This window comes from Pipistrellus kuhlii, unplaced genomic scaffold (genome assembly GCF_014108245.1).
Source record: "Pipistrellus kuhlii isolate mPipKuh1 unplaced genomic scaffold, mPipKuh1.p scaffold_m20_p_7, whole genome shotgun sequence".
NCBI classification, from domain to species: Eukaryota; Metazoa; Chordata; class Mammalia; order Chiroptera; family Vespertilionidae; genus Pipistrellus; species Pipistrellus kuhlii.
Window position 1 is genome coordinate 30,586,658 of NW_023425573.1, and position 24,658 is coordinate 30,611,315.

The 24,658-nt window shown below is 49.5% G+C and overlaps 2 protein-coding genes across 8 annotated transcripts in view; one reads left to right on the forward strand and one right to left on the reverse strand.

Moving 5' to 3' along the window:
* Positions 1–2,540, reverse strand: part of PASK (PAS domain containing serine/threonine kinase) — a 29,831-nt gene extending 27,291 nt beyond the window's left edge. For both annotated transcript variants that reach the window (XM_045575215.1, XM_036422361.2), the window contains exon 1: positions 2,404–2,540. The gene's annotated coding sequence lies outside the window, so the exon portion shown is untranslated. The remainder of the gene's footprint in view (positions 1–2,403) is intronic.
* A 642-nt stretch (positions 2,541–3,182) lies between these two features.
* On the forward strand, positions 3,183–19,952 carry PPP1R7 (protein phosphatase 1 regulatory subunit 7). 6 transcript variants are annotated; one of them, XM_036422368.2, is made up of 11 exons: positions 3,301–3,399; positions 6,587–6,653; positions 7,035–7,163; positions 10,635–10,687; positions 11,375–11,440; positions 11,988–12,118; positions 12,473–12,635; positions 13,887–14,003; positions 14,896–15,000; positions 17,840–17,926; positions 19,613–19,952. In XM_036422368.2, exons 2-11 carry the CDS (start codon positions 6,644–6,646, stop codon positions 19,877–19,879), a joined length of 1,128 nt encoding a protein of 375 aa, XP_036278261.1. In that variant the 5' UTR covers positions 3,301–3,399; positions 6,587–6,643; the 3' UTR covers positions 19,880–19,952. The 6 variants fall into 6 exon arrangements, with proteins under 6 accessions (XP_036278256.2, XP_036278257.2, XP_036278258.2 ...); XM_036422363.2 differs by lacking the exon at positions 6,587–6,653 and having other exon boundaries at positions 3,183–3,399; XM_036422364.2 differs by lacking the exon at positions 6,587–6,653 and having other exon boundaries at positions 3,183–3,399; positions 19,644–19,952.
* The last annotated feature ends 4,706 nt before the right edge of the window (positions 19,953–24,658 follow it).

The following is a 24,658-nucleotide window of genomic DNA, read 5'->3' on the forward strand; positions in this document are numbered from 1 at the left end:
CAATATTTAATGTCCTAATAATTTCTAAAATAAGTAACTATGACACTATCCTAGTGTTCTACTTCTTCAACCAATCTACAGACAAAACACAGAAGACTTCATTACAGCTTCAGACTTACATTGTAAATGTTATAAAACTTTACTTTATAAAAGTAACAAGAATCAGGGGGCGAGGGGAATGTGAAGCCTCCATAAGGCAAGAAATTTTGTTTCATGAAAAGAAATGATTAGCCTTAAATTGATAAACCAGCAGATGCGGGAAAGACAAATCCTTTTCCCTTTGTGCTTTCTGCACTGTCTGTGGTCCTTCATGGGCCAGCTTAGCACTGCATGGCATATCCCAACCCCAGGGACTGGAGCCTCCCAGTGCCTCTGGCCTCTAAGCACAGAGCTTGACTTCATACCTCTTGTAGATCACTTCTTTTTCTCAGGGTTAATTTTGAGTCAAACAGCAACCAGAAGTGTGTGCAAGTCCAGGCTTAGGTATTTAGAATAGTTTTGTGTGTGTGTGTTTTAAGCAATGGCAGTTTGTTGTTGGGGTGGTGGTGTGGAGACCAGAGTGAAGGGGGATTATCATGGGAAGCTGAACAGAGAGGACTTCATGGTGCCTTAGAATAATCCTATTCCTGTTGCCAGTTTGGATTCCAGAAGGAGTAAGTGACCCTGCTCAGAACAAACAGAAACAAGGAGCTTTGCAGGGAGCTTTTGGAAAGCACTCCTTCCTCTTATGGGTGAACTTCTGGAAACAACCATCTCTGTGCCACTAGAACACAAGCTAGGAAGCAAATAGCCCCAACTGTCCCCACCACCTGCTGTACAACCAAGAGCAGAACCTGCCTCAGGATGAAGCCCACACGTGGACAGCAGAGTACAAAGTGGCAAGAATGTCACTGTGCACCACCAATGATCCCACCCTAAAATCTACCCTCCTCTGGACTGCAGGTTTGGGGGCCAATGACTTTATTGGCCATCAGAGCCATTTTGAGACTGCATCTTTTTCTTTCATCAAGCATCCTAAACCAGTGGTCGGCAAACTCATTAATCAACAGAGCCAAGTATCAACAAATTGAAATTTCTATTGAGAGCCAAATTTTTTAAACTTAAAACTATATAGGTAGGTACATTGTTACTAACTTAATTAGGGTACGTGGTATTTTATGGAAGAGCCACACTCAAGGGGCCAAAGAGCCACATGTGGCTCCAGGGCGGAGGTTTGCTGACCACTATCCTAAACAATATCCATGACAATGGCTGCTGGGTGAAAGCAAGGGGTTCCTCGAGGAGGCACCAGCAGAGTGAATAAAGCCTTTCAGGCAGAACCACCACAGATCAAAGATGCCCACAGCCCTCTTATACCGGCCCAATAAGTCTGGATCTCATCCTAAGATTCACTTTAATGACCTCTGTGCTCGGGAGCACCGAGACCAGACACGCTCCAAGAGCAAGGTTGGGGGGAGATGGGGAGAGAAAGGTTACAGTGATCCAGGCAAGAAATTATGAAGTCTGACATTAAAGCAATGGCAGAAAGATGTCGAGGGGAACCCATAAGGAAAAACTCGACAGAACTATCATCCATACTGGGTGATGAGGTGAGGGAATGGAAGGCATCAAGACCACTCATGAATTTTCAACGCAGGCCACTGCCATTCTCTGGAAATGAAAAACTGGTGACGGTAAAATGAAGGAGAAAGCCGGTCGTGCTTGGGACATCCAAGTGAAGATGACGGGAATCCGCGGTGTGTACCCACAGCTCACGCATTCGTCCCACGTTTACTGAAAAGCTCCTACGTGCCTGGCACCGTCCGCAGCTGAGCAAGACCCGCGGCCTCGGTTCTAGAGCTCCCCATCCCGGAGGGCAGGCAATAATAATGGATAAAGCCAAAACCGGTTTGGCTCAGTGGATAGAGCGACGGCCTGTGGACTGAGGGGTCCCGGGTTCCATTCCGGTCAGAGGCATGTACATTGGTTGCGGGCACATCCCCGGTGTGGGGTGTGCAGGGGGCGGCTGGTTGATGCTTCTCTCTCATCGATGTTTCTGGCTCTCTATCCCTCTCCCTTCCTCTCTGTAAAAAATCAATAAAATATATTTAAATAAATAAATATTTACCAAAGTCATATCTTCTAAAAATAAAACTAAAAAAAAATAATAATAATAATGGATAAAGCGCCCAGTTAACTCCAGGGGAGGACTGAGCGCGGGAAGGGCTGGGCAGAGGCGGAGTCACGGAGGACCAGGGAGGCCCGGGCCCAGGACAAACGGCAGCAGGACGGCGGGCCCCGGGCGGGAGCCGCACGGAGGGAAGCCGGCAGCGGCGGGGACACAGAACTCAGGTTGGCTCGTCCCAGGGCCGCGCCTGGGCCCCGCGGAGCCCGGGCCTCCCCTCCCGAGCGCAGGTATCTCACCTGGAGCCGATGAACGACACCCGACTGACCGAGTACCCCGCCACGAGGAAACCGTTCTTGGCCTCCAGTCTTGCCAGCCAATCGTAGAGCAACTCACGCTGATTGACAGGTCCCGTAGACCAATCACTGGCTCCTGTAGACGGGAATTAGCGAGCCTGAGGGAGGAAGCCCGCGCTAACGGTAGCTAAGGACGCACCAGGCTCATACGGCGCCTGAGGGGCGCCAGCGCCTCCTCCAACCCGGTCCAACAGTCGCCCGCTCCTTCTTTCTCGGAATTGAGAAGGCTGAGCAGCGCGGAGCTCGCCTCTCAGCTGCCTCGCCCTGGAGGCGGGACGACTCCCTCACGGACCTAGCGCGCCTGCGGGGCCGAGGACTGAGAGAAAGACTGCGGCGCCTGCCTGTGTTGGGTCGGCGTCCGCGGTCTCCACCGGCTCTCTCGGCACCGGCGGCGGAGACGGCCCCCCGGCACGAGCGCCGGTGACCCGCGCTGAGCCCGCCCTGAGCTGAGTGTTAACTGGAGGAGTCCCCTTTCACAGGCTAAGTTTGCGAGGCGACGCCGGGACGAATTCGGCCCATTGTGCAGACGCGGCTGAGGAGGCTTGGAGGTCCGCACTTTGCAGCCCCATGCAGAGACCCGCCACGAGCCAGCCCAGATTTTTCTCTCCGCTCGCCTGCAGCTACGGCACCGTGCGTGCACTTCGCCAGTCCCTGCCCTCTTCCCCGCTCCTCGCCTCTCTACAAAATTACTAGTCTGGGGGAGGTCAGGCGGCGGGTCTCAGGGATGAACTACAACTCCCATGAGGACCTGGAACCCTGCAAGCCCGTTGAGGTTCAGCCCACCTGCGCTGGAATTCCATTGGCTGGCTCAACTCCGAGCTGGGAGTCCTGATTGGTTGAGGGGTCTGAGGCGACAAATTCCGGAAAGGGGAAGAGCAGCCAACATGGCGGCGGAGCTCGGCGGCTCGGGCCAGCAACTGTCGCAGGAGATGATGGAGGGTGAGCAGCCCGGCGGGGCGGCGACCGAAGGGCCCAGAGGGTGAGGGGTGGCGGCCCACACTGGTCTCCCCCGGGGGACAGTAGGCGTCCCGCCTCCGGCCGCGGCCCAGACCCTGCTGCGCGACCCATGACAACTGCTGGCCCGCTCAGAGAGGCGGGGGTTGCCGGGAAGGCGCGGCAGCCCCGGAGGCGCTGGACCCCGGGCCTAGGGGACCACGGCGGCGCGAGCCGTGCCTATGAGTGGGGGCTGACGGCGCAGTGGTTTCGCAGCCCGAGCGCCCACCAGCTAGTTGGAGCCTCGCACTGAACCTCTGGCCTGACCCGCGGGTCGGTCCCTTTTGCAACTAATCGGGAAACGGGCAGGGCGCCGTGGGACCTGCCCGAGTTGGTTCATTCGCGAGCGTGGCGGCGGCGGCGGCGGAGCAGGGTTCTCTCCAAAGCGAGTGGGCTGTGGGGAAGGGTGACAGACAGCCGAGAGATTGTAATAGAGCACCGGTACCTGTTTACAAAGTTATCACAGTTAAGCAAAGACTAAATCCAACTCTTCCACTTTGTTGAAAATATGATGTGCATTTCCATACATGTAGTTCTATTCCACTTGGAGAATCAGTTGTTCTTGAGTGCTTATGTGTTGGTTTCATGGAGGATACAGTGCTTGTGCCTGGCAAGGCAGGTTTCCTCCTGTCTGTCTGGTATGTAAGTGCTAGGGGAGAAAGGGGCGGGGGCGGTGAAGGAAGAGCTGGCATGTATTTGGGAGTGATGGCTGCACAACCAAAGCCAGCTCCAAGTTGAACGTTAAAAGTCCAGCCAGGTTGGAGATAGATTGGAGGAAAGATCATAGGTCATTTCTGGCAAAGGAAACCACCTAGTCAAAGGCAAATGGTGTGCAAGAACCTGGCCTGTTTGGAGGAGAGTTTGACCAAGGGTGGCATTCATTTTGGTTGAGAGTAGAGGATGGCAAGAGAAAGTCATGGATGGGATGGGAGAGTTCAGGCTCTAAAATTTCCAAATTCACCCTAGCCAGTTGTTCAGTGGTTAGAGCATCCAATCATTGACGGAAGGGTCTCAGGTTCAATTCTGGTCAAGGGCACGTACCTCCGTTGCAGGTTGGATTCCTGGCCCGAGTAGGGACATATGCAGGAGGCAACCCATGGATATCTCTCTCACATTGACTTTTTTTCTTTCTGTGTCTCTCCCCCTTCCTTCCACACTAAAAATCAATGGGAAAAAATATCCTCAGGTGAGGATTAACAAAAAAATTAAAATCTCCAAATTTTCAAACCTCTTTTATTCATGCTGCCAATACCTTGAGCTAGCTCATCGTCCCCAATGCCCGAAAGTCACCTCACATGCTAATCCTGTCCCATACCCCAGATCCTCTGTAGTCCTCAGAATAGAGTCCCAGGTTTCACGTGGGCTGTCTCTCATTAGCTAAGCCCCTCCCACCCAGAGCTGAGCCTCACCAGATCTTGGCCCAGTAGAACTTGCTCTCCTGTAGCCTTGGCTTAGTGCTTTTGCTTGGCAATGCAGCTTTCCTCGCTATCTGAAAGTGAAATGCTCCTATGAAAACTTTCAAAGCCAAAAGCAATAAAGTGAAGAGGCAGTTATCTTAGGGCACATCTTGCTAATGGATGCACAGAATCAAGATGAAGCATAGACACTCACAGATACAGTTCAAAGCTATGGCATCTTGATGCTGAGATGCCGGGTATAGTCCCTGGGGAAGGAGCATGGTGGTACCATGCTGGCTGGTTGGAGTTCAAGCTGCCTCTATTAGAGCTCATTGCAAAACAAAATGGTGCTATTTTTGTTTTTCACATTTTTTCATGAAAGAAAATTCTCTTTACAGTTCTTTTATTAGTGAAAGAACTAATGTAGTTATTTCTTAAAGATGACATGGCATAAAGTGAACTTTTGGGAATCAGGGAGTACCTGTAATTAATTTATTAAGTGTTTACTGCTTTTATTTATTAAAAGCTAACTGCTTCTGTGCCTTCTCTAATTTAATTCTGTTCACTAAGATATACACAGATAATAGTTTAATAAAAAAAATAAAATAAAATAAACACTAAGATATAGTTACGAGCTCCCTTCTGCAGATTTGAAGGCTGAGGTTTGGAAAAGGGAATAACTTACCAAGCTGTGTTTCTAGGGTCAAGATGTAGACTCAGGAAGAGCCATTGGCATTCCAGGAGTTTTTGGAGTCAAAGATCAGATTTGGATTTTAGAATCAGATCAAATTCTCTGACAATGGAGAATAGCTTAGACAGGGTCAGACAAATCACAGAAAGACCGGTTAGGAGGCCCAGCATGAGCCCAGGACACAAGTAATGAGTAGCTGAGCCAAAGCAGTTGCCAAGGGCAGGGAAGAGGAACAGGTGTGGAAGTTTTGGGGGTGGATTTCATAAGGATATGTTTTGTCCAGCAGTTCTTTCCTAGATGCTTCCTTGCTTACTAGGCTCAGTGGAGATACAAAAATGAAATAGAACTTTCTTCCCCTCTATAGATAAGTTGGACTCAGGAACAAGAAATCTTTCAGTGTAGTTGATAATTCCAAGTAAGTTCTAAGTGCTTTGGGGCTTCTAGACCAGCGTTTTTCAACCGCTGTTACACGGCACACTAGTGTGCCGCGAGATGTTGCCTGGTGTGCCGTAGGTGCAGACAAGACAAGAATTTTATAATTTTTTCACTATTTTGTTTACTTAATATTTCATAATAAAGTAATTATAAAATACTTTCTTTGTGTTTATTTGATTCCTATTCAAGAGAATTACTTTATATATAGTCAATATAGGCACAGAGTTAAATTTTTTAACATTTTCTAATGGTGGTGTGCCTCGTGATTTTTTTCATGAAACAAGTGTGCCTTTGCCCAAAAAAGGTTGAAAAACACTGTTCTAGACAAACTTCCAAAAGAGGTCATGAATAAAGTTAGGAGAAAGGAACATTACTTTACAATTTTGCCAATGAATTTTTACCAATCTGCCACATTTCATCATTGCCTTATTTATTAATTCAAAAAGTATTTATTTGCCAGCCCTTGAAAGCTTTGAGCTGGCTCACTGTGTGCTGAGGGTTAGCATCTGAGACCTTTACGGGGGGCAGTTAGCACTATCGGCCGTCTTTTCCTTCTTCATTAGAGCTCCTTGCCCACAGTCTGATTTGAGTTAGTCTTGATTTCTTTCAGAACGTGGGCCTGTGAACTGGGCTGGTTTTCTTGACCAAATGAAATGGATAGTGGAGCATGGATGAAGGTATGTGGTGGAAGGGTCACAATGGTCCCCTCTACACGGATATCCAGGCTTCACTGCATTTTAGCACTAGTACATTTAATCGCAACATCCCAGGGCATTCAGAACACCTGGCGACTCCTCATGAGCTACTTGAGGAATAATGTGATACTCACCTTCTCGCCCATGTGGCTTCCCTGCCCCCCTCCTACCTTACCCCCAGATTTCCATGCCACTGTATAGATGGTACCTGGGACATGAAAGATACTCAAATGTTCATTGAACTGAATTCCACAAATGTTTTTAAATGAAGTTTTTTACTTACAACTGGATGTCTGTCTGTTATATGTACTTCAAAGAGAATATGATGTGGATGGGAATTCTTATTGATCTGTGTGGGTTCAGTTGACAGGCGGGTCGAGTCTGAAGAATCAGGCGATGAAGAAGGGAAAAAGCAGAACAGCGGTATAGTGGCAGACCTCAGCGAGCAAAGCCTGAAGGATGGAGAGGAGCGGGGGGAAGAAGAACCAGCAGGTACCTTGCCCAGTTAAGAACCTTCATCACCAAAGGGGTGCAGGCAGTGTTGCAAGTAATCTGTCTCCCCCTTCCCAAGGTGGCAACGTGTGTCATCCTGGGGAGGACCACTGTACTGTGTTGGTCTGCTGGTGCCACAGAGGCCCCCCGTGGGCTAGGAACAGAGCCCATTGAGGCGTTCCCCAAACTAGCTGATTGCCAGCACTTGCAGGCAGAGTGCACCTTTTCTAATTCCACTGAAGGCAAATACTAATAATGATATTGATACTAGTGCATCATTTGGGACAGAGTCAGAAAATCGTTTTATTAACCATATGTTCAGGATGAGATTTGCAGTAAACATATGGCTGACTACCATGCTCTGATGTCCTACCATAGTAATATAAACTGCTTTCAGAATAGCACTTTTAATGTCTTACAGAAGTCATTTCTTGAGTCCTTTTTCACAATTTTTATAGGCCTGAGGATGGACTTCTTCATTGCCCAGGTATTAGAGAAATCTTTTATGTAGAAAATGTACCAGTGGCCTCCTGTTGTTTTAGTGAATAGCAAGAACAGCAAAATGAATTTGGAGACAAGAGAAGTAGTTTTTCACCTCCCCAGCCATGATTTTAGCCCATTTGTTTGTTGCTTAAAAAATCAACTTACATTGAAAAGAATGAGAGTAGAAACCATCTGAATAGGAAAAAAAAAAACATGTCCAAGATATATTATTAGGTGAAAACAAATTCCCAAAAAGTATGCATGTTAAGATCTTGTTTTTATTTAAAAACTGTTAATAAAATGTGGTTTTACCTGCTCCAGAGAAAATGCCTCAAGCTGTTGTTGAAGGTGTTGCTGAAGAGCAGGTTTGTGAAGGCCTTGTACCTTCTGCATTTTCTAGGTTTATATACAGTTGTGGATATTCAAGGTAGTAATCATACATTTTACCTTTCTAGTAATAAAAACAACAAATTTATAAAAACCAAACAAATTTTTAAAACATCATTGTGCTCTCTGTGTCGGTGAAGATGACTGGTAACTATGGCAACCTAATTTTAAGGCAAAGGAGATTACCACAAAAGCACCAGTCACATTTCAGAAGTGCATTCGACATTCTGGAGATGATGTGGGTGGGATAAGTACATGGGAGTGACAGTGAAAGCTTTCATTGCTGTCTGACTGAGGTCTAGAAAGCCAAGCAGGTGGGAGCATCACCTGTCCTCACGTGTGAGCGCCTGCTGCTGTGCTGGACTGGAGAGCTGATGAAGCTCTGCCATGGGCTTCCTCTCCCGGGCTCATGAACACAGGCTCACTACAACGAGCCCAAGGGCTCATGGCTCCAAAGTGGAACAACTGGATTTGACCCCGGTTATCTAAACTATCCATTCTTTCCTCCAAACTACTAACTGATTAGAAGTTCTCTGGGCATACACATTTTTGTAGTCCGTAGAGAAAGTAGGATTTGCTTCTACCTATATTTAAATCTTAAGTTCAAATAAAACAAATTCAAACATATCAACTGTTCCCTTTTACTTATTTTCCCTAATCATAAAATATGGTCAGTGCAGAATATATACAGAAAGATGTTCTAATCTAGTAACTATGTTTTAAAGGCTAAGCTGACCTTTTGGGGCCTGTCCTGTGCTGGATGGATTCAGACAGAACCCCTTTAAGCCATGTAACCACATGTCCTTGAGGAGCCTGGGACAGCCCCAGTTTCCACCAGGTGGCCCAGCATGATTGTCTGTGGTGCCCCTTTTATTCTAAAGCATCCTGGTTTGGACACTGAGTGACCGGAGTATATGGCCTTCATGGCATAGCCTCTCTCACTGCAGCATCCTGGGTCCTGATGGTGAATTTAGGCTGTCTTGGGGCAGGGCTCACCCCACCCAAGACAGCCTAAATTCACCATCAGGATGCTGCAGTGAGAGGCTATGCTTTAGAATAAAAGGGGCACCACAGACAATCATGCTGGGCCACATGGTGGAAACTGGGGCTGTCCCAGGCTCCTCAAGGACATGTGGTTACATGGCTTAAAGGGGTTCTGTCTGAATCCATCAGGACCGGGGAAGGGGCGGGGACGGGGGGTGGAGGGGGGGGAGGTAGCTTGGTTATATCTCTTGGTTTTGTTCAGCTTTTATTTAATTCTTGATATCTCATAAAGTTTTGGATAAACTGTAAAAGACCTTTTTTTTAAATCTAGCCACTATTGATCATTATGGAAAAGGTATGGTGAAAAGACTAGGAAGTGATTTCAGCTAGTGTGGGGCCAGTACTTCCTGATTAAGCTGGTCCTATGTCAAGTGCCCCCCTCTGAAGCCTCCATTCCAGGGGCCAGACTAAACTCAGGATATTGGAAGCTGCAAGCGAAGGGGCAGCAATGGGAGCCAGGCAAGACAGTAACAACCAGTTTACAGGAAATAGATGAGATGGCAGCCACACGCTCCAACCCAGAGAAGCTCTCAGGCAGCCTGGCTTCTTCAACAGCGGATTGGGGGAGCAAAAAGGGACTTTAGAGAAAAGCCATCCAGCCTCGATATATGACCTTCATATCCTAATTCAAGCAGAACTCACTCAGTGGGAGAAGAAATCTTAAAATAGTTGGTGAAATCAAGAAATTACTGTTAACTCTTTTTAAAAATTTAACCCTTTTAAACAATGCCTAGAGAGGGTCAGATTAAATGAAGATGGGGGGTGATGGGGGGAGGGGAACCTACTAATTTGAGATTTTGAACTCTGCAGCAAGAGTGGTTTTTGCAGCCCTCCTCGGCCATCGGATGTCCCAGGAGGCCCAGCCTATGGGGTGGAGGTCTCTGCTGCGATCAGCTCCCAGCCTCCCAGTCAATAAGTGTATTTAAATTATTCAGGAGGGCTGATCTGTCTGCTAAGCCATGCTTCATTCTCTTGTGCTCTTTGTAGAGAGAAGTGTTTGTAGATGCTGGGCCACTTTCTGAAGCAATAAAAGGCAGATCCTAGAACATCTGATATGCCTAGCATGTTCTATAGTCAAATGGCCTGACTTATTGCCACAGACTAAAGGGGGGGGGAAGCAGAGGCAGCATCTACTGAAGATCAGCCCTGGAGGCTGAAGTGTGCTGCTGGCCAGCTGCCTGCCACTCAAGCCCCATGGCCACCCGCTCACTTAATTCTGTTAAATATGTTGCTGTTCATTACACAGCTCTGGTTGTCACCAGAAGTGGGAAGTTGGTGGCCAGCCTCAGGCCACATTTCCTTTCTCAGGATGCTCTGCAATACAGATAGCTGAATTCAGGAAACTCAGAATGCTGGAAAGATGACCACGGCTGGAGTAGGGTGTTACTTAGCCCTCTGTTCCATCAAGATCCTCAGGTGTCACCTGTTGGTGTCTCCTCTGCATTGCAGTCCACTCTGCGCCAAGAGGCCTGCGTGTCAGCTTTTCACCGAGGCTGGCTGCTGCCTCCTGCCATGGGAACTCTGAGTGGGCTCTTTTTTCCTCTCTCACTTTTTCAGGACAAGAGCTGCCTGTGGATATGGAAACCATTACCCTGGACAGAGATGCAGAGGTAATGCTTCCTGCTCCACCCAGCCTCAGTGGGCATGGTGAGAGACCACTCTGACCATCAGGTTATCTTTTATGAAGGTGCCAGATTAGTAAGTGATCCCCTAGAGGAGTTCGTCTAAGCCTCTCTTGGGTGGGTTAGATTCCCTGGGTTCTTACTGTTTTTTAATAGCACTGATTTGAATTTCATTTCTGTTTGCCACGTTGTGGCAAATGAAGCTCCTTTGACTCATAAATCAATAGATCCAGTGATTACATTATAAATGTGGGGTGCTAACATTCACATCTAAAAAGCAGTCATAATCCAAGGCCTGCAGAAGTACCTATTGCATAATAACCAACCATGTGGCCTCTGGCGGTGCCATGCTGGGTGTACCTTCTTGCACCTCCTTTTGCGCTAGGGGTTAGAGAGAAGAATTTTATATACCGCTCATTTGGAGGGTTAGTTTTACATAAAATTGATAAATCGTAGTTAAACCCATGAGCATCTTGAAGTTCACCTCCTTGTCCCTGTCACCTATCTGCTGCAGACTCCTGTGTGGCCTGTGTGGCACTGGCTCACCTATTCTCCTCACCCTCATGTCCACTCCCCAGTCAGGCCTCTCTGTAGTTCCTGTTCTAAGAAGCAGGGCTCTAGGAAGTAGGGCTCTGGGCACTTCCCTGCAGCTAAGTTCAGTTTCTTCTGTTTCAGGACATTGACTTAAATCACTACCGCATTGGAAAAATTGAAGGATTTGAGGTTCTGAAGAAAGTGAAGGTGAGAAGAAGGTCTGTTCTTTCGTGTGAAGTGATTTTGTAATAGTCCAGAGCTTGCCCCACCCTCAGAGTGTAGGTACATCCATAACTGAGACTCACCTCCTGCCGGACTGTGCCACCTACATCAGGAACCATGTTGAGCATATTTGACTTGAACGTAGCAGTTTTGAGGAGTAGTGCAGGCGGCTGTGACTCGGCCCCGGTTCAGGCAGCGGCTCAGACCCACTGCTGCTTGCAGATCCTCAGTTCAAGGCTTGCCTGCAGCTGAGCCCGCTTCAGACTGTACAGTCCTGAACTCACCTGAGCCCAAGGGTTCACTCTGTCACGAAACAACATACACCCAAACTGACGAAACCCTCCCTTACTGAGTAGGACTGCTTGGTGCAGGGCCTGTCTGCAGCCTTCCTGTGGGTGTCTTCCATCCTCCCCATGCCAGCCCCTTTCTAGAAAACAACGGGAGGATGAAATCCACATCCTTCTACCCTAAGGTTTTCCCATGACCTCCCCGCTTGTTGCCTATGTCAAGTGTTCTTTTTCCAACCCTCCAGACTCTCTGCCTCCGTCAGAATCTAATTAAGTGCATTGAGAACCTGGAGGAGCTGCAGAGCCTTCGAGAACTGGATCTCTATGACAACCAGATCAAGAAGATAGAGAATCTGGACACACTAACAGAGCTGGAGTGAGTCCTAAGGCCCAGGGATGGCTTAGGGGCTGACCAGTGTCCCCAGAACCAATCTCTGCCCTGGCTCAGCCCTAGAGAGGCCACCTCTGCCTTTGGGTCCTACTCCAATCCTGGCTCCATCGGTGGCATCAACTTGCCCAGTCCCAATCTGCAAATCAATCTCTGGGTAGAGACTGCTGGTTGGTCCTATCAGTAGGGGATGACATGGTGTCTGCCTTCGGTGCAGTCCTGTGAGCGGGCGCTGGGGGCTCTGGAGGCTGTTCCTGGGAGGGGATGCTACCCTTAAGACAGTTATATTCTGAGTTCTGTGTGGCCTGTGCTCTTAAAAAATAATTGTTTTGCTCATTCCAGGATTCTAGATATTTCTTTTAATCTACTGAGAAACATTGAAGGGGTGGACAAGTTGACAAAACTGAAAAAACTCTTCTTAGTCAACAATAAAATAAATAAAATTGAGAACTTGAGTAACTTATGTCAACTGGAGATGCTGGAGCTGGGATCCAACCGCATCCGGGTAGGTGCGGGCATGGCCTGGGGTACAGGATATATATTTTCCATTTGTTGTGATTTTTTTCTCCCCCAGAAACGAAAGTTATTTTTTAAGAAAAAATACTAACTAGGATTAGTATTAATAAGAATATGTGCCCAAATGGAGTGCCTAGCCTTGCTGCATGTAGGTTTCGCTTGCTCTTCATCCCAGTCTGAGCTAAACTCATAGCAAACAAACTCAGTTACCAGTACATTCTGCCTGAGGTGAACTGATCAGCCCCAAACACTTGGATTGTGTTTCTGACAATCCTGCCTGACATGAGCATGTCCGAGCAAAGGGGCTGACAGCAACCTGACCTCCACCAGGGCCACAGGAAGCCTGTGCTTCCCACTGGCCTTGCTAAGCAGCTTGAGCTCAGGTATCTTTGAGCACTTCTTCCCCTCCATTCCTGGGAAAAGTAGCCCTCCGTATGGCTTTGGAAGTTTACGGCAGACAGTGGTCAAGTCCGGCTTGGCCCTTGAGAGTTGGGCAGGACCCAAACAAAAGAGCTGGCTGTATGAGGACAGACACTATTGGTGGTAATGTGGCCACAGACAGCAGAGCCGTATGTTTAAAACTAGAGAGCAGTCATGTCAGTATTTTATTAAGTGTCTCTGTGGCACCTTCCAAGAGAGGTGGCTTGTCACAAATTACCACAGGCTGTAGCTGTTAAGGGTGCCCTCCCCTGAATCTCTATCCTCATCCCCCCACCCCCCAAACAAGTCCTGCTGCGATGGGCAGATAGCTGCACCTCGTGCACTTGCTATGGTCACCATCGTGCTAGCATGCCCTGACTGAGAGGAGAGGAGGGAGACAGATCTGGTCACTGCACGTTCATTAAACCTTGCTGTGTCCAGGTGCGTAGAGAAAGGAGAGTGGGGAATGAGGAAGAGGGGCACAGCTGGATCCTGTGTGAGGGCTCATTTCTGGGGAGACTGAAGCTGGTGGGGTACATTGTAATCAAACCCCACATAGACTAACAGAACAATGTCAGCTCAGAACAGGGAGGACTTGAGAAATCTGATTCATGGACGTTGGAAGTGAGTCTGAGAGACAGGCTTCAGACCCTCTGCCTATCCTGTTTTTTCATTCTATACTTTCAAGTAAAATTTTACTAGAAAGGTTCCAGATTGAGACTTGCCTGACACCTCAAGACCAAGTCCATAGAGTGTTGTCCCTTCCCCTGGGAAACAGGATGGCTGCACTGTGACAGCTGGTCCTCTGTCTGTTTTACAGGCCATCGAAAACATCGACACGTTAACCAATTTGGACAGTTTGTTTTTGGGGAAAAACAAGATCACTAAACTTCAGAACCTGGATGCACTCTCCAACCTGACAGTCCTTAGTATACAGGTATTGAACCAGCTTGCCCCACCTCCATCCCCCTATCCTGAACCAGCAGGGCCTACATGGTCTCCTAGCCAGCCAGAGCTGCTCCTTGGCACAGTTTTCTCTCCCACTGTGCCCATGATCAGCACTGCATTGCGAGCAGTTGAAGCATTAGATCTCATATGTGCATATGCTCCTGTGAACATATGCATGTTAGACTAACACTTCATCCTTTTATGGATCATGTTCTTTTTCCTGATAAAAGTTCCTGGTGGTTTTTAGGCAAAGGCGCATCTTTAGAAGGATAAGTTGTTCAAATGTTTCTAGCGCATTTGGCTCAATGGTGGGTGAGGGTCCTACTCTGCGTTTGGGATCAGTCAGCACTTGAATATTGCCAGGCTCACTTGTCCTTTTCTGTTAAAAGCCATTGAGGGGAATCAGACCAGGGAGCTGGGATGTGATGGGTGTTCTGGTGACATGGAATGGGTGTGGGAGAGCTTCATAGTTCAATTTGAGTTACAACATATCGTGAAAGAAATAAGAATTTATTTTAAAATATTCAGTGATCTTGACATCTGAACTACTAAGCTGATTTTCAGACCCTCCCTGAGTACATCTAAAAACAGTAACTTCTTTGCATAAAAACCTTCAACCTTCATGCATAAATTATAGCCCAGGACAACAGATTGGAAATGCTGACCTTTCTCTTTTCATAATCCGATGCTGGTCTGTTTTATTTTTTTGTTTTATTTTCTTAATTAAGGTATTATATGAGTACATATCTTTCCATTGTGCTGGTCTGTTTTAAGTGGAATGCCCAATTGTCCGAATTCTCCAACAAGAGAAGCCTTTCCTAAAAGCTGTTTTATCTCCTGCCCTACACATGATTCTGACGGCTGTTGGCTCTCCCTCGCAGAGCAACAGGCTGACCAAGATGGAGGGTCTACAGAGCCTGGTGAACCTGAGAGAGCTGTACCTCAGCCACAACGGCATCGAGGTCATAGAAGGCCTGGAGAACAACGTAAGACATCCTCTTGTCCATCTGGGCGGGTGGCCACGGGGCTTGAGTGGCAGGCAGCTGGCCAGCAGCACACTTCGGCCTCCAGGGCTGATCTTCAGTAGATGCTGCCTCTGGAGGTTTCTCTTAGAGAACCTTCCAGTCCTGCAGTCAGAGTGACCCCTTACCGGCAAATGCAGGAAAGTCCCCTGAGTGAGCCCTAAACCAGTGCTCCCACCACGGCCAATGTCTTATCAGCACAAGCAGTGAGGGCCTCCAGCAGCACTGTAGGCATTTGCTACGGTGTAAAATCCAAACCCTACCTGCTCGTGTACACCCCTGTACTCCCTTCCCCCATACCACAGAAGCCAGCAGGAGTCAGCAGCTGTTCTTCTCCTGCCTTCTCCTGACCACTGCACTTCCCAGCCTGTAAGGGACCATAGGGACAGCTCATCTCAGCTGCCCAGGATGAGTGGCAATCCCAGTCATTCCTGCACATTTCTTCTTCCTTCTCACCATACCTGGTAAGGACAGGCCTGTCCACACTCTTCCACAGCCCCCACCCCTGGTCTAATCCTGCTCAGCCCAGCACAGCCTCAGGTGCATAAAGGCAGGACAGCCTCAGGTGAATGGGTGTGGGGGGTGGATTCACCCAGAGCTTCTGCAGAAACCTGGCCCTCCTAGGCTGCCTGCAGACTAACTGCTTTTCTCAGAGCAGCATTCAAGCAAATAATGTACTTTGCTCGTTCAATTTTACTGGGTGCTTTTGTTCTCTTCGATTGTCAGCAGTGTCACCTGACTGTTCACTTACTACTGCAGACAGCCTTTAGGTCAGGAAAGGCTCCTCCTTCAGTCTTTGCCTTAGCCCCTGGACTTAGTTACCATGAGTAATGTTTGGGGGAAATGTATTACCAACATCTACATAAAATGTGGGGAGAGTTAGAATTTGCTTGTGGAAGTTTAGTTACCTTCCTCTGTACTTTGAGGCATAGTTCTGAGAGGTGGGACTGTGGATGGAGGCCATGGGACTGGAGATGGGCATGCTCATGTGGTCATGGAAGCCCAGGCTGAGGAGCACCCCCCCCCCCCATGGGTGAGTCAAGAGGTTAGGACTCCCTAAGCATCTAAAACAGAACAGAAACAAAGCAGTTGTGGCTCTGAAGGTAGTTACCTGATTGTAGATTGGTCCTGATCAAGGGATTCTTTCCTCAGGATTGCTAATCAGCTAGAGGTCAAATATTCACTCATACTTCTAAGTTTTATCTCCTCACCGACTTGGCATTTATTTTTGTGGTGGGAGGTAAGACAGTAAATGAAATGGCAAATCCCCTGTCCCAACACCACAAACAGTCCTGCTCCCAGCACCTTGGTGCTCCTCTGCTCTGCTGTACCCTCCATGCACTGGGTATTCCTGCTGGCCTGGCCTGAGCTTCACACCTGTCCCCCTGCTGGAAGTCGGAGTCTCAGGTGCCTGCTCTCCCCGCTTTCCTTTTGTTTTGCAGGGTGGGGAGAGATTCTTACTGGTTTGATCTCAAAACATTGTCCAGCTCCCCAGAAAAACATGAGGTGTTGAGTGCCTGATTCCCTGTCCTCAGAGCCAGGACCCCACTCTGCTGCTCAGCCTGTGCACCCAGACAGCGCAGATACCAGATCCTGCCATGTTTCAGGCTACTTTAGCTCTACTGGTTTCTGCACCTGCACTGAGAACTACAGAACATGGGAATGGCTGGGAGACCCACCCTCAGGAACATGGACCAGCCTGTCCCTGCCATGCACCTACTGTGCACCCAAGGGCTGCCCACAGGCCCCTTTTCAGTCCCTATTTGCTCTGAAGCCCCCTGTGTGCTACAGGCACTTGCCAGGCTAAGGGCACATGACGAGCCCTGCACAAGCACCCCAGCTTCAGCTGTCACTGCTCTACCCCAGGTGGGACATGGGGTGCGGAGAGGTAGGGCTGGGCCCACAAGGAGTCAGACACCAAGGCCAGAGTGCTCTGAGTCAGCGGAGCTGCTGTCCGTGTGCTTTAGGGACAGGCGGGGTCATTTTATTTTACTGGGACATTCTTTAACTTGCCCTTAAACTTGGAAGGGTTTGGCATCATTGTCCCATGGTCCAGTAGAGAATGGGAGAAGGGACCTGGTCAGAAACAGAGGGATGAAACAGTTACCACATACTTTCAGAGTTCTGGGCACTGTCCTCTGCAGGGCTGAGCTCCAGACTCCTTTCTCATCGCCTCTCTTCCATCGGCTGCAATTCCAGGCCAGCCAGACCCCTCCCTTAGTCCCCAGGCTTCCCCTGCCCCTCCTCCTGGTGGCTTTTCCTTAGATAGGACAGCCTACTGCAGGACCGTAGGCTTGGGGCTTGACTGCCCCCTCCACCACCTACACCTGTGCCTGTGCAGTTTCTTACCTTGGACCAGCCCAGGCTCCTTCTTCCTGAATGAAAAAAATGCTATTCTAAGTAGTAGTGTCGGAGGGGCCCTTGAGATAAGCACTAAATCTCAGGTGCTCCATACAGCCCCAGGGGCCAGGCCTCCCTTTGCTTTTTGACAGGGGCTACTCTGACCTTCCCAGGACTGTCGCCTCACTGGGTCCTTGTGGATAGGCATCTGGGAGCTCCGGGCTCACGTCTAACAGAACCAGTTTGAAATCCCAGTGATATCGAGAGCTGGGTGATGTGGTTGTGTGGATGCTGTGTAGTGGGCGGGGTGGAGGACCTACAAGCAGTGGGCAGGGATCATCATCCTATCAGCATGCCTCTGTCCTGCAAGGGCAGCTGGCCCACAGCTCTGAGCTATGTTCATGGCCACGCAATCACCATTGAACTGAGGTATAACCAAGACAAACTTTTCTTCCCTATTTAGAACAAACTTACAATGCTGGACATTGCAGCAAACAGAATTAAAAAGATTGAAAATGTCAGCCATCTAACAGAGCTGCTGGAATTCTGGGTAAGTTGAGCACCCTCTGGGGTGAGTGAATGAAGTGGTCAATGAGTGTGGAGCCTGCAGCCCTGGACCTAGCATTCAGGATGACAGGGCTCACGGGTGATGGGGTGCGAGCTGAGATGGGCATGTGCAGAGGTTGGAGGCTGGTGGCGGCATTGTATGTGCTTGTGGCATCAGCATCACCAGGAACTTGTTAAAGATGCTGCTCTCTGACCCCACTATACCCGACCAGCAGACTGGGTGATTGCAGTACACCTGGAAGAGAGATCAGGTCTCTCCAGAGGGCCCTGTAGCACAGAGAAGATGGGTGGGTGTCCTCTCTGCACACTCTGGAATCTGCCTCGAGCTGTCTCGCGGCTGCAGGTGTGGCTTAGGGAGTTTATTACAGTCAGTTGGAAGAGAAAACAGATGTCAGGCGTCTGGACACCCCTCTAAACAGGTTGCAAATGATGGCAAAATTGTCCTCAGTGTCAGGATCCTGTGCGTGTTACAGCATGTTTACTTCTGATCCCTAAGCTTGTGTCCTGTGGGGTCGTTGCCCATAAACTCTCTGATTCTGTGAAGTGAGTATTCTCGATTTGGTCACTCTAGCCCCGTAGTCGGCAAACTGTAGCTCGCCAGCCACATGCAGCTTTTTGGCCCCTTGAGTGTGGCTCTTCCACAAAATACCACGGCCTGGGCGAATCTATTTTGAAGAAGTGGCGTTAGAAGTTTAAATTTAAAAAATTTGTCTCTCAAAAGAAATTTCAATCGTTGTACTGTTGATATTTGGCTCTGTTGACTAATGAGTTTGCCGACCACTGCTCTAGCCCAAGATGCGTTTCGGGTCTTAAGGCATGATTCTTCCTCCTCTGACCATGCTGTGGACCCTGCTGGTGTCCTGGCGGCTTTCCTTTCCTTAAAAGGATATCCAAGTGTCCCTAGTCCACAGGTTGCCCACGGTGAAAATGTCCCTCACTCCTTATTAAAGCATTGGGCCTGGGGTAGCACCAGAGTATGTCAGAGAGGCCCAACCAGACCACAGTGTAGGTGTGCTGGGCTGAGCACACAGGGAACGTGTGCTGCATCCTGAGGGAAGGTGTGGCTGCTGGAGGGCTGGGTGCATTGCACTGAGGCATTTTGGCTCTGGGGAGACCAAAGAACCACACAGAGAAACCAACCACAGACAAGACCTGCACCATGAAAGAGGTGGGTGCTGGCAGGTTTTGGGACACAGCTGACACTTAAGTAGAGTTTCTGAAGTATGGGATTCCTCTGCATGCTTTGCCAAGGGACAGCACATGGGACCTGAGCTACCTGGGAGGGAGGCAAGCTCACGAACGCTGGAGATTGGCTAGCACCTGGCCCGGAACACAGCAATGCTATTCCTCAGACTACCAGGCAGACAGTAAGCACAGGCAGCTGCCTCTGTGGTGTCCAGACAGCTCTCCCATCCGACTGACAGTTACGCCAGCCTGAGAAGCAGGCAGTGTTGCCAGTTTCACAGCTGAGCAGTCAGATTCCAGTCAGATGGAGGGCGCCTGCATGTCAGGGAGAATGTGCTTATATGACTATCCGATGAGGTGATGTTCAGACATTAAAGACAGCCATACAGAGCTGCCATTTGAACGCTGGGCAGAAGCAAACAGGCAAGTCACAGAGGAAGAAGTAGCAGTTGCTTGTAAATACATATGCATTTTCTGTCTCAAGTCTGTGTGCGTGTTTGTGTGTGTCCTCCCAGATGAACGACAATATCCTCGAGAGCTGGAGCGACCTGGACGAGCTGAAGGGAGCCAAGAACCTGGAGACAGTGTACTTGGAGGGGAACCCCCTGCAGAAGGACCCACAGTACCGACGGAAGGTGATGTTGGCACTGCCCAGCGTGCGGCAGATCGATGCCACCTTCGTCAGGTTCTGACCCTCCTCGCCCTCACTTGCTTCTTTCTCCAAAAGAACTTCCTGGCCACGGTTTTTTAATCCACCCGTTGCTCCTGAAATCATCACTATCAACGGTCACAAACCAATGGCAATAAAAAGGCACTGAGTGATCCCTGCCGTGTGTACTGCCAGTCACACTTTGGGAGGCATTGCTGTTCCATGTACCACACGGTCTCCCGTTGCTCTGTGTCCTCTGAGGGAGGTCACTCAAGCATCCGTGTGCTGCTGGGGTATTCAGGGGCCGTCCCAGTGGCCTGAAGCCTGTCAACCCAGAGCTTTCTAGTCTTGTAGACCAGTTGATGCCAGTGTTTTAAAAATGATATTTAAGAACCAAACTGCGTAAAGTGTGGCTCAGCTCTCTGTGCTGTGACCCTCAGCTCTCTTAAAGAGCAATGTCGTGTGCAGGCCCTGCTCCCCTGTTCCCCCGGCCCCTGCATCCTATGGCCCTCTGAGGTCATGTTGCCACTGACAGAAGGTAAACCCACCTGAGGCTCCTCAAAGACTTTCTGCAAAGAGCTCACCTCTGACCACCTGCAACATTGTCTCCCACTCTGACCACATCATCATGTTGATTCGTGTTTTACAAAATTTACCTCAACAGCCCCAGGGGTCTGAGTCAGCCTACATAGACCTTGTCATCCCAGGGTCTCAGATTTCTCCTCTGCAGAATGAGGACCCACACGCAGTCACCACAGGTCCCTGTGCTCCCCACTCTTCAGAGCTGCCCTGTCCAGTATCCGGACCATGTGCTGCCACTCGTGGCTGGTTCAGTTCACAGTTAACTTCGTTTAAATAAAGTGGAATTTAAAATTCAGTTTCTTGGTTGTGCTCGGCACTTCCCAAGTGCTCAGTAGCCACAGCTCTCCAGGGCAGCCCATCTGACTGTCACCGTGCCCTCCTGGCCAGCACTGCCCTAGGTCCTGTGACACCGCCGTGCACAGGCGGCCCTAGGAGCTGGGAGTGCATTGGAGCTTTCGGGGCAGTGGTGATCCATGGCCAGGAAAGCCATAAGCATGGCAGTGATTGCCCTAAGGTTGAAGGCAATGTCCGAGTCCTGATTTTAATCTTGGCCAAAATAAACCATGCAACCTGATCGTGAGTGCCTATTGAAGAGCAAGCTCCTCAGTAGGAAGAGAAGGGGCTGGGTAGGATGGGGCCCCTTGGGATGGTGACCCAGCACTCTGCCATCAACCAAAAGAGACGCGTTTAGACACAAGGGTTCGGGATTGGGGTGCCTGTGTTGAAAAAAGTTATTCCACCCCAAAAAGGACATACTCCAAGGAAGGAACTGAAAAGGGAGGAATGTTCACCCTGGAAAAGGGAACAATAAAGTTTGTAGGAAAAGAGAAGTTTAAAGTAACCTCTAATAGAAATCAGTTATGAAACAGCCAACTCGCAACTCGGAAAAATAAAAAATCTTCCAGCAAAAAAGACAAGGAGGAGATTCAAGGAGGGTGGGGGGCAGAGGTGAGGCTGTCAATCTGTCCAGCCTCATATCCTCATGGGATCAAAAAAGACAAGCCCTGGGGTGGAGGGGAGACTCGGGCTGTGTCACAATTGAAATCCAGTGTTTGTTCTTTCACATTTGAAAGTTACACAAAAAGGTTGAAGGGAAACGTGCTATAAATCCACAATGCTAATTAAAATCCCACCTGATTTTTTAAGAAATTCATTAAACTTTAAAATTTATACAGAAAAAAAGGACACATTGAACCTTGAAACTGAAAAAGTCCAGTCAGCTTTGAGGAGATGTCAGTAGTGATTTCCTGCTGGATTCTACTGACTGAAGACCTGGCAGTAACTGCAGTCAGTGGGCAGACATGGGCTTGGGCTGGGGGTTGGCTCTGGCCAGGCAGAGTGCACACTGGGCCAACTTAGAGGATTGAAAACCTCAATGTGAATAGAAGAACAGGAAATTAGTAGAAAAATGGGAAAACCTATTTGTGGGCTCAGAGTGGAGAAGAACTTAAAACCTCAAAGTGCAACCATTGGACAAGAGTGGGTTTTATTTGTTTTTTAATGATGTGGTTTTTATTTCAGATAGAAAGGGAAAGAGAAATAAAAACATAAATGAGAGAATCTGATTGGCTGCCTCCTGAGTACCCTCCACTGAGGCCCAAGCCCACAACCTGGGCGTGTGTCCTTACCAGGAATCGAACCATAACCTCCTGATTCATAGGTCGACGCTCAACCACTGAGCTACGCTGGCTGAGCTGATGGGGGTTTAACATAAAAGTGAAAATTTCTGTAGAACAGAGTGCCTTGAATGGGCCACAGATAGCAGATAAGAGCTATTGCAGCATTTAAATCTGGCAAGATCCTAATACATGTAAAGAAATTTCCCCAAATCGGAGATGAGGTAGGAATCTGTATAGAAATAGACAAGAAGCCAGAGGGCCACTGGCAAAAGAAGTGCTAGCTAGACCAGGGGATCCCACATGCACCTGGGTTGCCTAAGAAGAGTGCTCAGCCTCGCACACCTGAGCTCAAAATACCGTTGGTGCCATGCTGGGACCATCAAGGCCACAGCCCCGTGCAGTGCCTCTCTATTAGAGGGGTACAGGACAGCTCCAGGGGGACCCTTATAGATGGGATGGGGATCCAGGCTGAGAGTGCTCATGAGCACTGGGCAGCAGGGACGGACCCTCTCTGAATTTTGAAACAACCAAAGACAAAGTCTAGGAAGCTAGTTTTAGAGAGGGGGGAGGGTTAAAAGAAGCCAGTGGGTGGCACTATTGATGATACAAAGAGGGAAAGCCATTCACTATCAGGTCCAGTGGAAAACAGATCAGGCAACCATCCTATATAGTAATAAATGGCCAGGGACCATAACCCTAACAACCAGAATGAGCGCTCGGCCAGTCACCATGAGGTGCATTGACCATCTCTCAGTCCCTTCCATCTCCCACCTTCCCCGCCCACCCACCTCCACCCACAGGCAAATGGGGAAGCGGGTGGGTGGCGGTGGGGTGGGACTGGGGACTGGCAAACGGGCGGAACAGCTGACCTCTTAGTCCCTCCCCACAGCCCACAGGTTCCGATGGATCGGCAATGGTGTAGGGGGGAACTAGGGTGGGTGTCGGGAGGACCAGGCCTTCTGTCAAGTCATTGGGATCCCCAGCTCATCCTCGGCTGCTTAGGGGCTCAGACCAGTAGGCTGGCCACTGATGGAACATGCTGCCCTCCTGGGGCTGCTCACACAGGCACTGCCACTACCACTACCACCACTGCTGGTGCTTGCGGTGCTGACAGAAGCTGCGGGGCGTGCCCACAACTTACCCACCCTGGCAGCAGAGGTGGCATTCAGCCTGAGGACTTGTGAACTGGCAGAAGATGGCCCTGGTTGCAGGCTAGGCCTAGGGACTCTACCCACACGATTTTGTGCACTGGGCCTCTAGTAATTAACAGTCACATAGGTGCAAGGTGATGTGTGCGAGGGAAGAAGGCACGAGCATGTTGGGCATGCTCACTGAGGAGTCACTGAGTCTGGCTGGAGCGGGATGACCTGGGGGGGCTGACGGGGCGCAGGGAGGAGGGAAGGAAGAGGGTGAGGAGACAGTGACAGAGCAGCCTGGAAAGGGCTGGGCAGAGGGCAGAGAAGGCCTCAACAAAAGGGAAGGTCTTTTTTGTTAAGCTGCATTAATTGAAAGCTTTTTATTTTAACTTCCATTAAATGTATTTCAAAATGTTGCATAAGTAGATATAAAAAGTTATAGTCAAATAAAGCTGATGTAACAAGTCCTGGGCAGGGCTCTTCCTAGTGCTTAGGACCCAAAGAGACAGACACCTCTGCTGGTTGTAGTGTTCCCTCCCTCCCTCCAATCCTCTCTCCTACCCTCCCTCCCTCCGACCCTCCTTATAGTCAAATAAAGCTGATGTAACAAGTCCTGGGCAGGGCTCTTCCTAATGCTTGGGACCCAAGGAGACAGACACCTCTGCTGGTTGTAGCATTCCCTCCCTCCCTCTGACCCTCCCTCCCTCCCTCTTAATTTTTTACAACTGCAAAAGTAACACAACTTGAAAAAAAATGTCAAGCCATAAAATATTGTAAAGAGTAAAAATTGAAAACTATACCCAGATGAGTCCTCGTCTAGGTGTCCCCCATGCATGTGCTCCAGGCTCCACTTTCTGCCCCTGCTGCTCTTGGACCAACAGCCATGCGGCCACCAGAGCCACTTTACCACCAAGAGCAGAGAACCCCCTAGAGCTGTCCACTTCATGGGATGGTCTACACTCCCCTGCAGGGGCTCAGTGGGCTCAGCCTGAGGCCGCCTCCCTCCTCACAGCCTGCCTCCCACCCTTGGGCCCTGAGCCCCTCCTCAATCCAACCCTTGCACGGGATTCCACCTCAGGGTCTGTGTGCGGAAAGCTTGACCCTGACAGACACCTCAGTGCCACTGCTCTCAGGCTCAGGGCATCCCAGCTGCCATTCAGGCTCTGCTGGGCACAAGAGAAAGAGCCCTGCCACAGAGGTCTGATTCTTCATTCAAGGGCTCTCTGGAAGGGGTGCAGGAATCAGGCACGACTCCAACCCAGGCGAGCATCAGATTCAGGGGTGTCGACAGGCGGAGGAGAGCACACAGCACAGCAGCCCTCTGGCCTCCCGTTCTCCACCCACATAGCCCCCCAGCTCAGTGACCCTGGCGGGGAAGGCTGTGAGGATGAGGGAGTGGGCTCCCAGGAGACAGGCTCAGGGCCACGGGAGGGAGGGCTGGGACCCCCTCTTACAGGTGGGCCCTGACACCCAGGAAGTAGCAGAGCTGGTTCTGCAACCTGGGCCCCCTGATGTCCCCTGGGCACAGCACAGGGTGAGGATGA

Coding starts and splice junctions, on each gene's coding strand:
- PPP1R7 (XM_036422363.2), top strand. CDS start 3,201: ATGAGGACCTGGAACCCTGCAAGCCCGTTGAGGTTCAGCCCACCTGCG. Junction 14,004..14,895: donor TGACAGTCCTTAGTATACAG/GTATTGAACCAG, acceptor TCTCCCTCGCAG/AGCAACAGGCTGACCAAGAT. Junction 17,927..19,612: donor CAGAGCTGCTGGAATTCTGG/GTAAGTTGAGCA, acceptor TTCTGTCTCAAG/TCTGTGTGCGTGTTTGTGTG.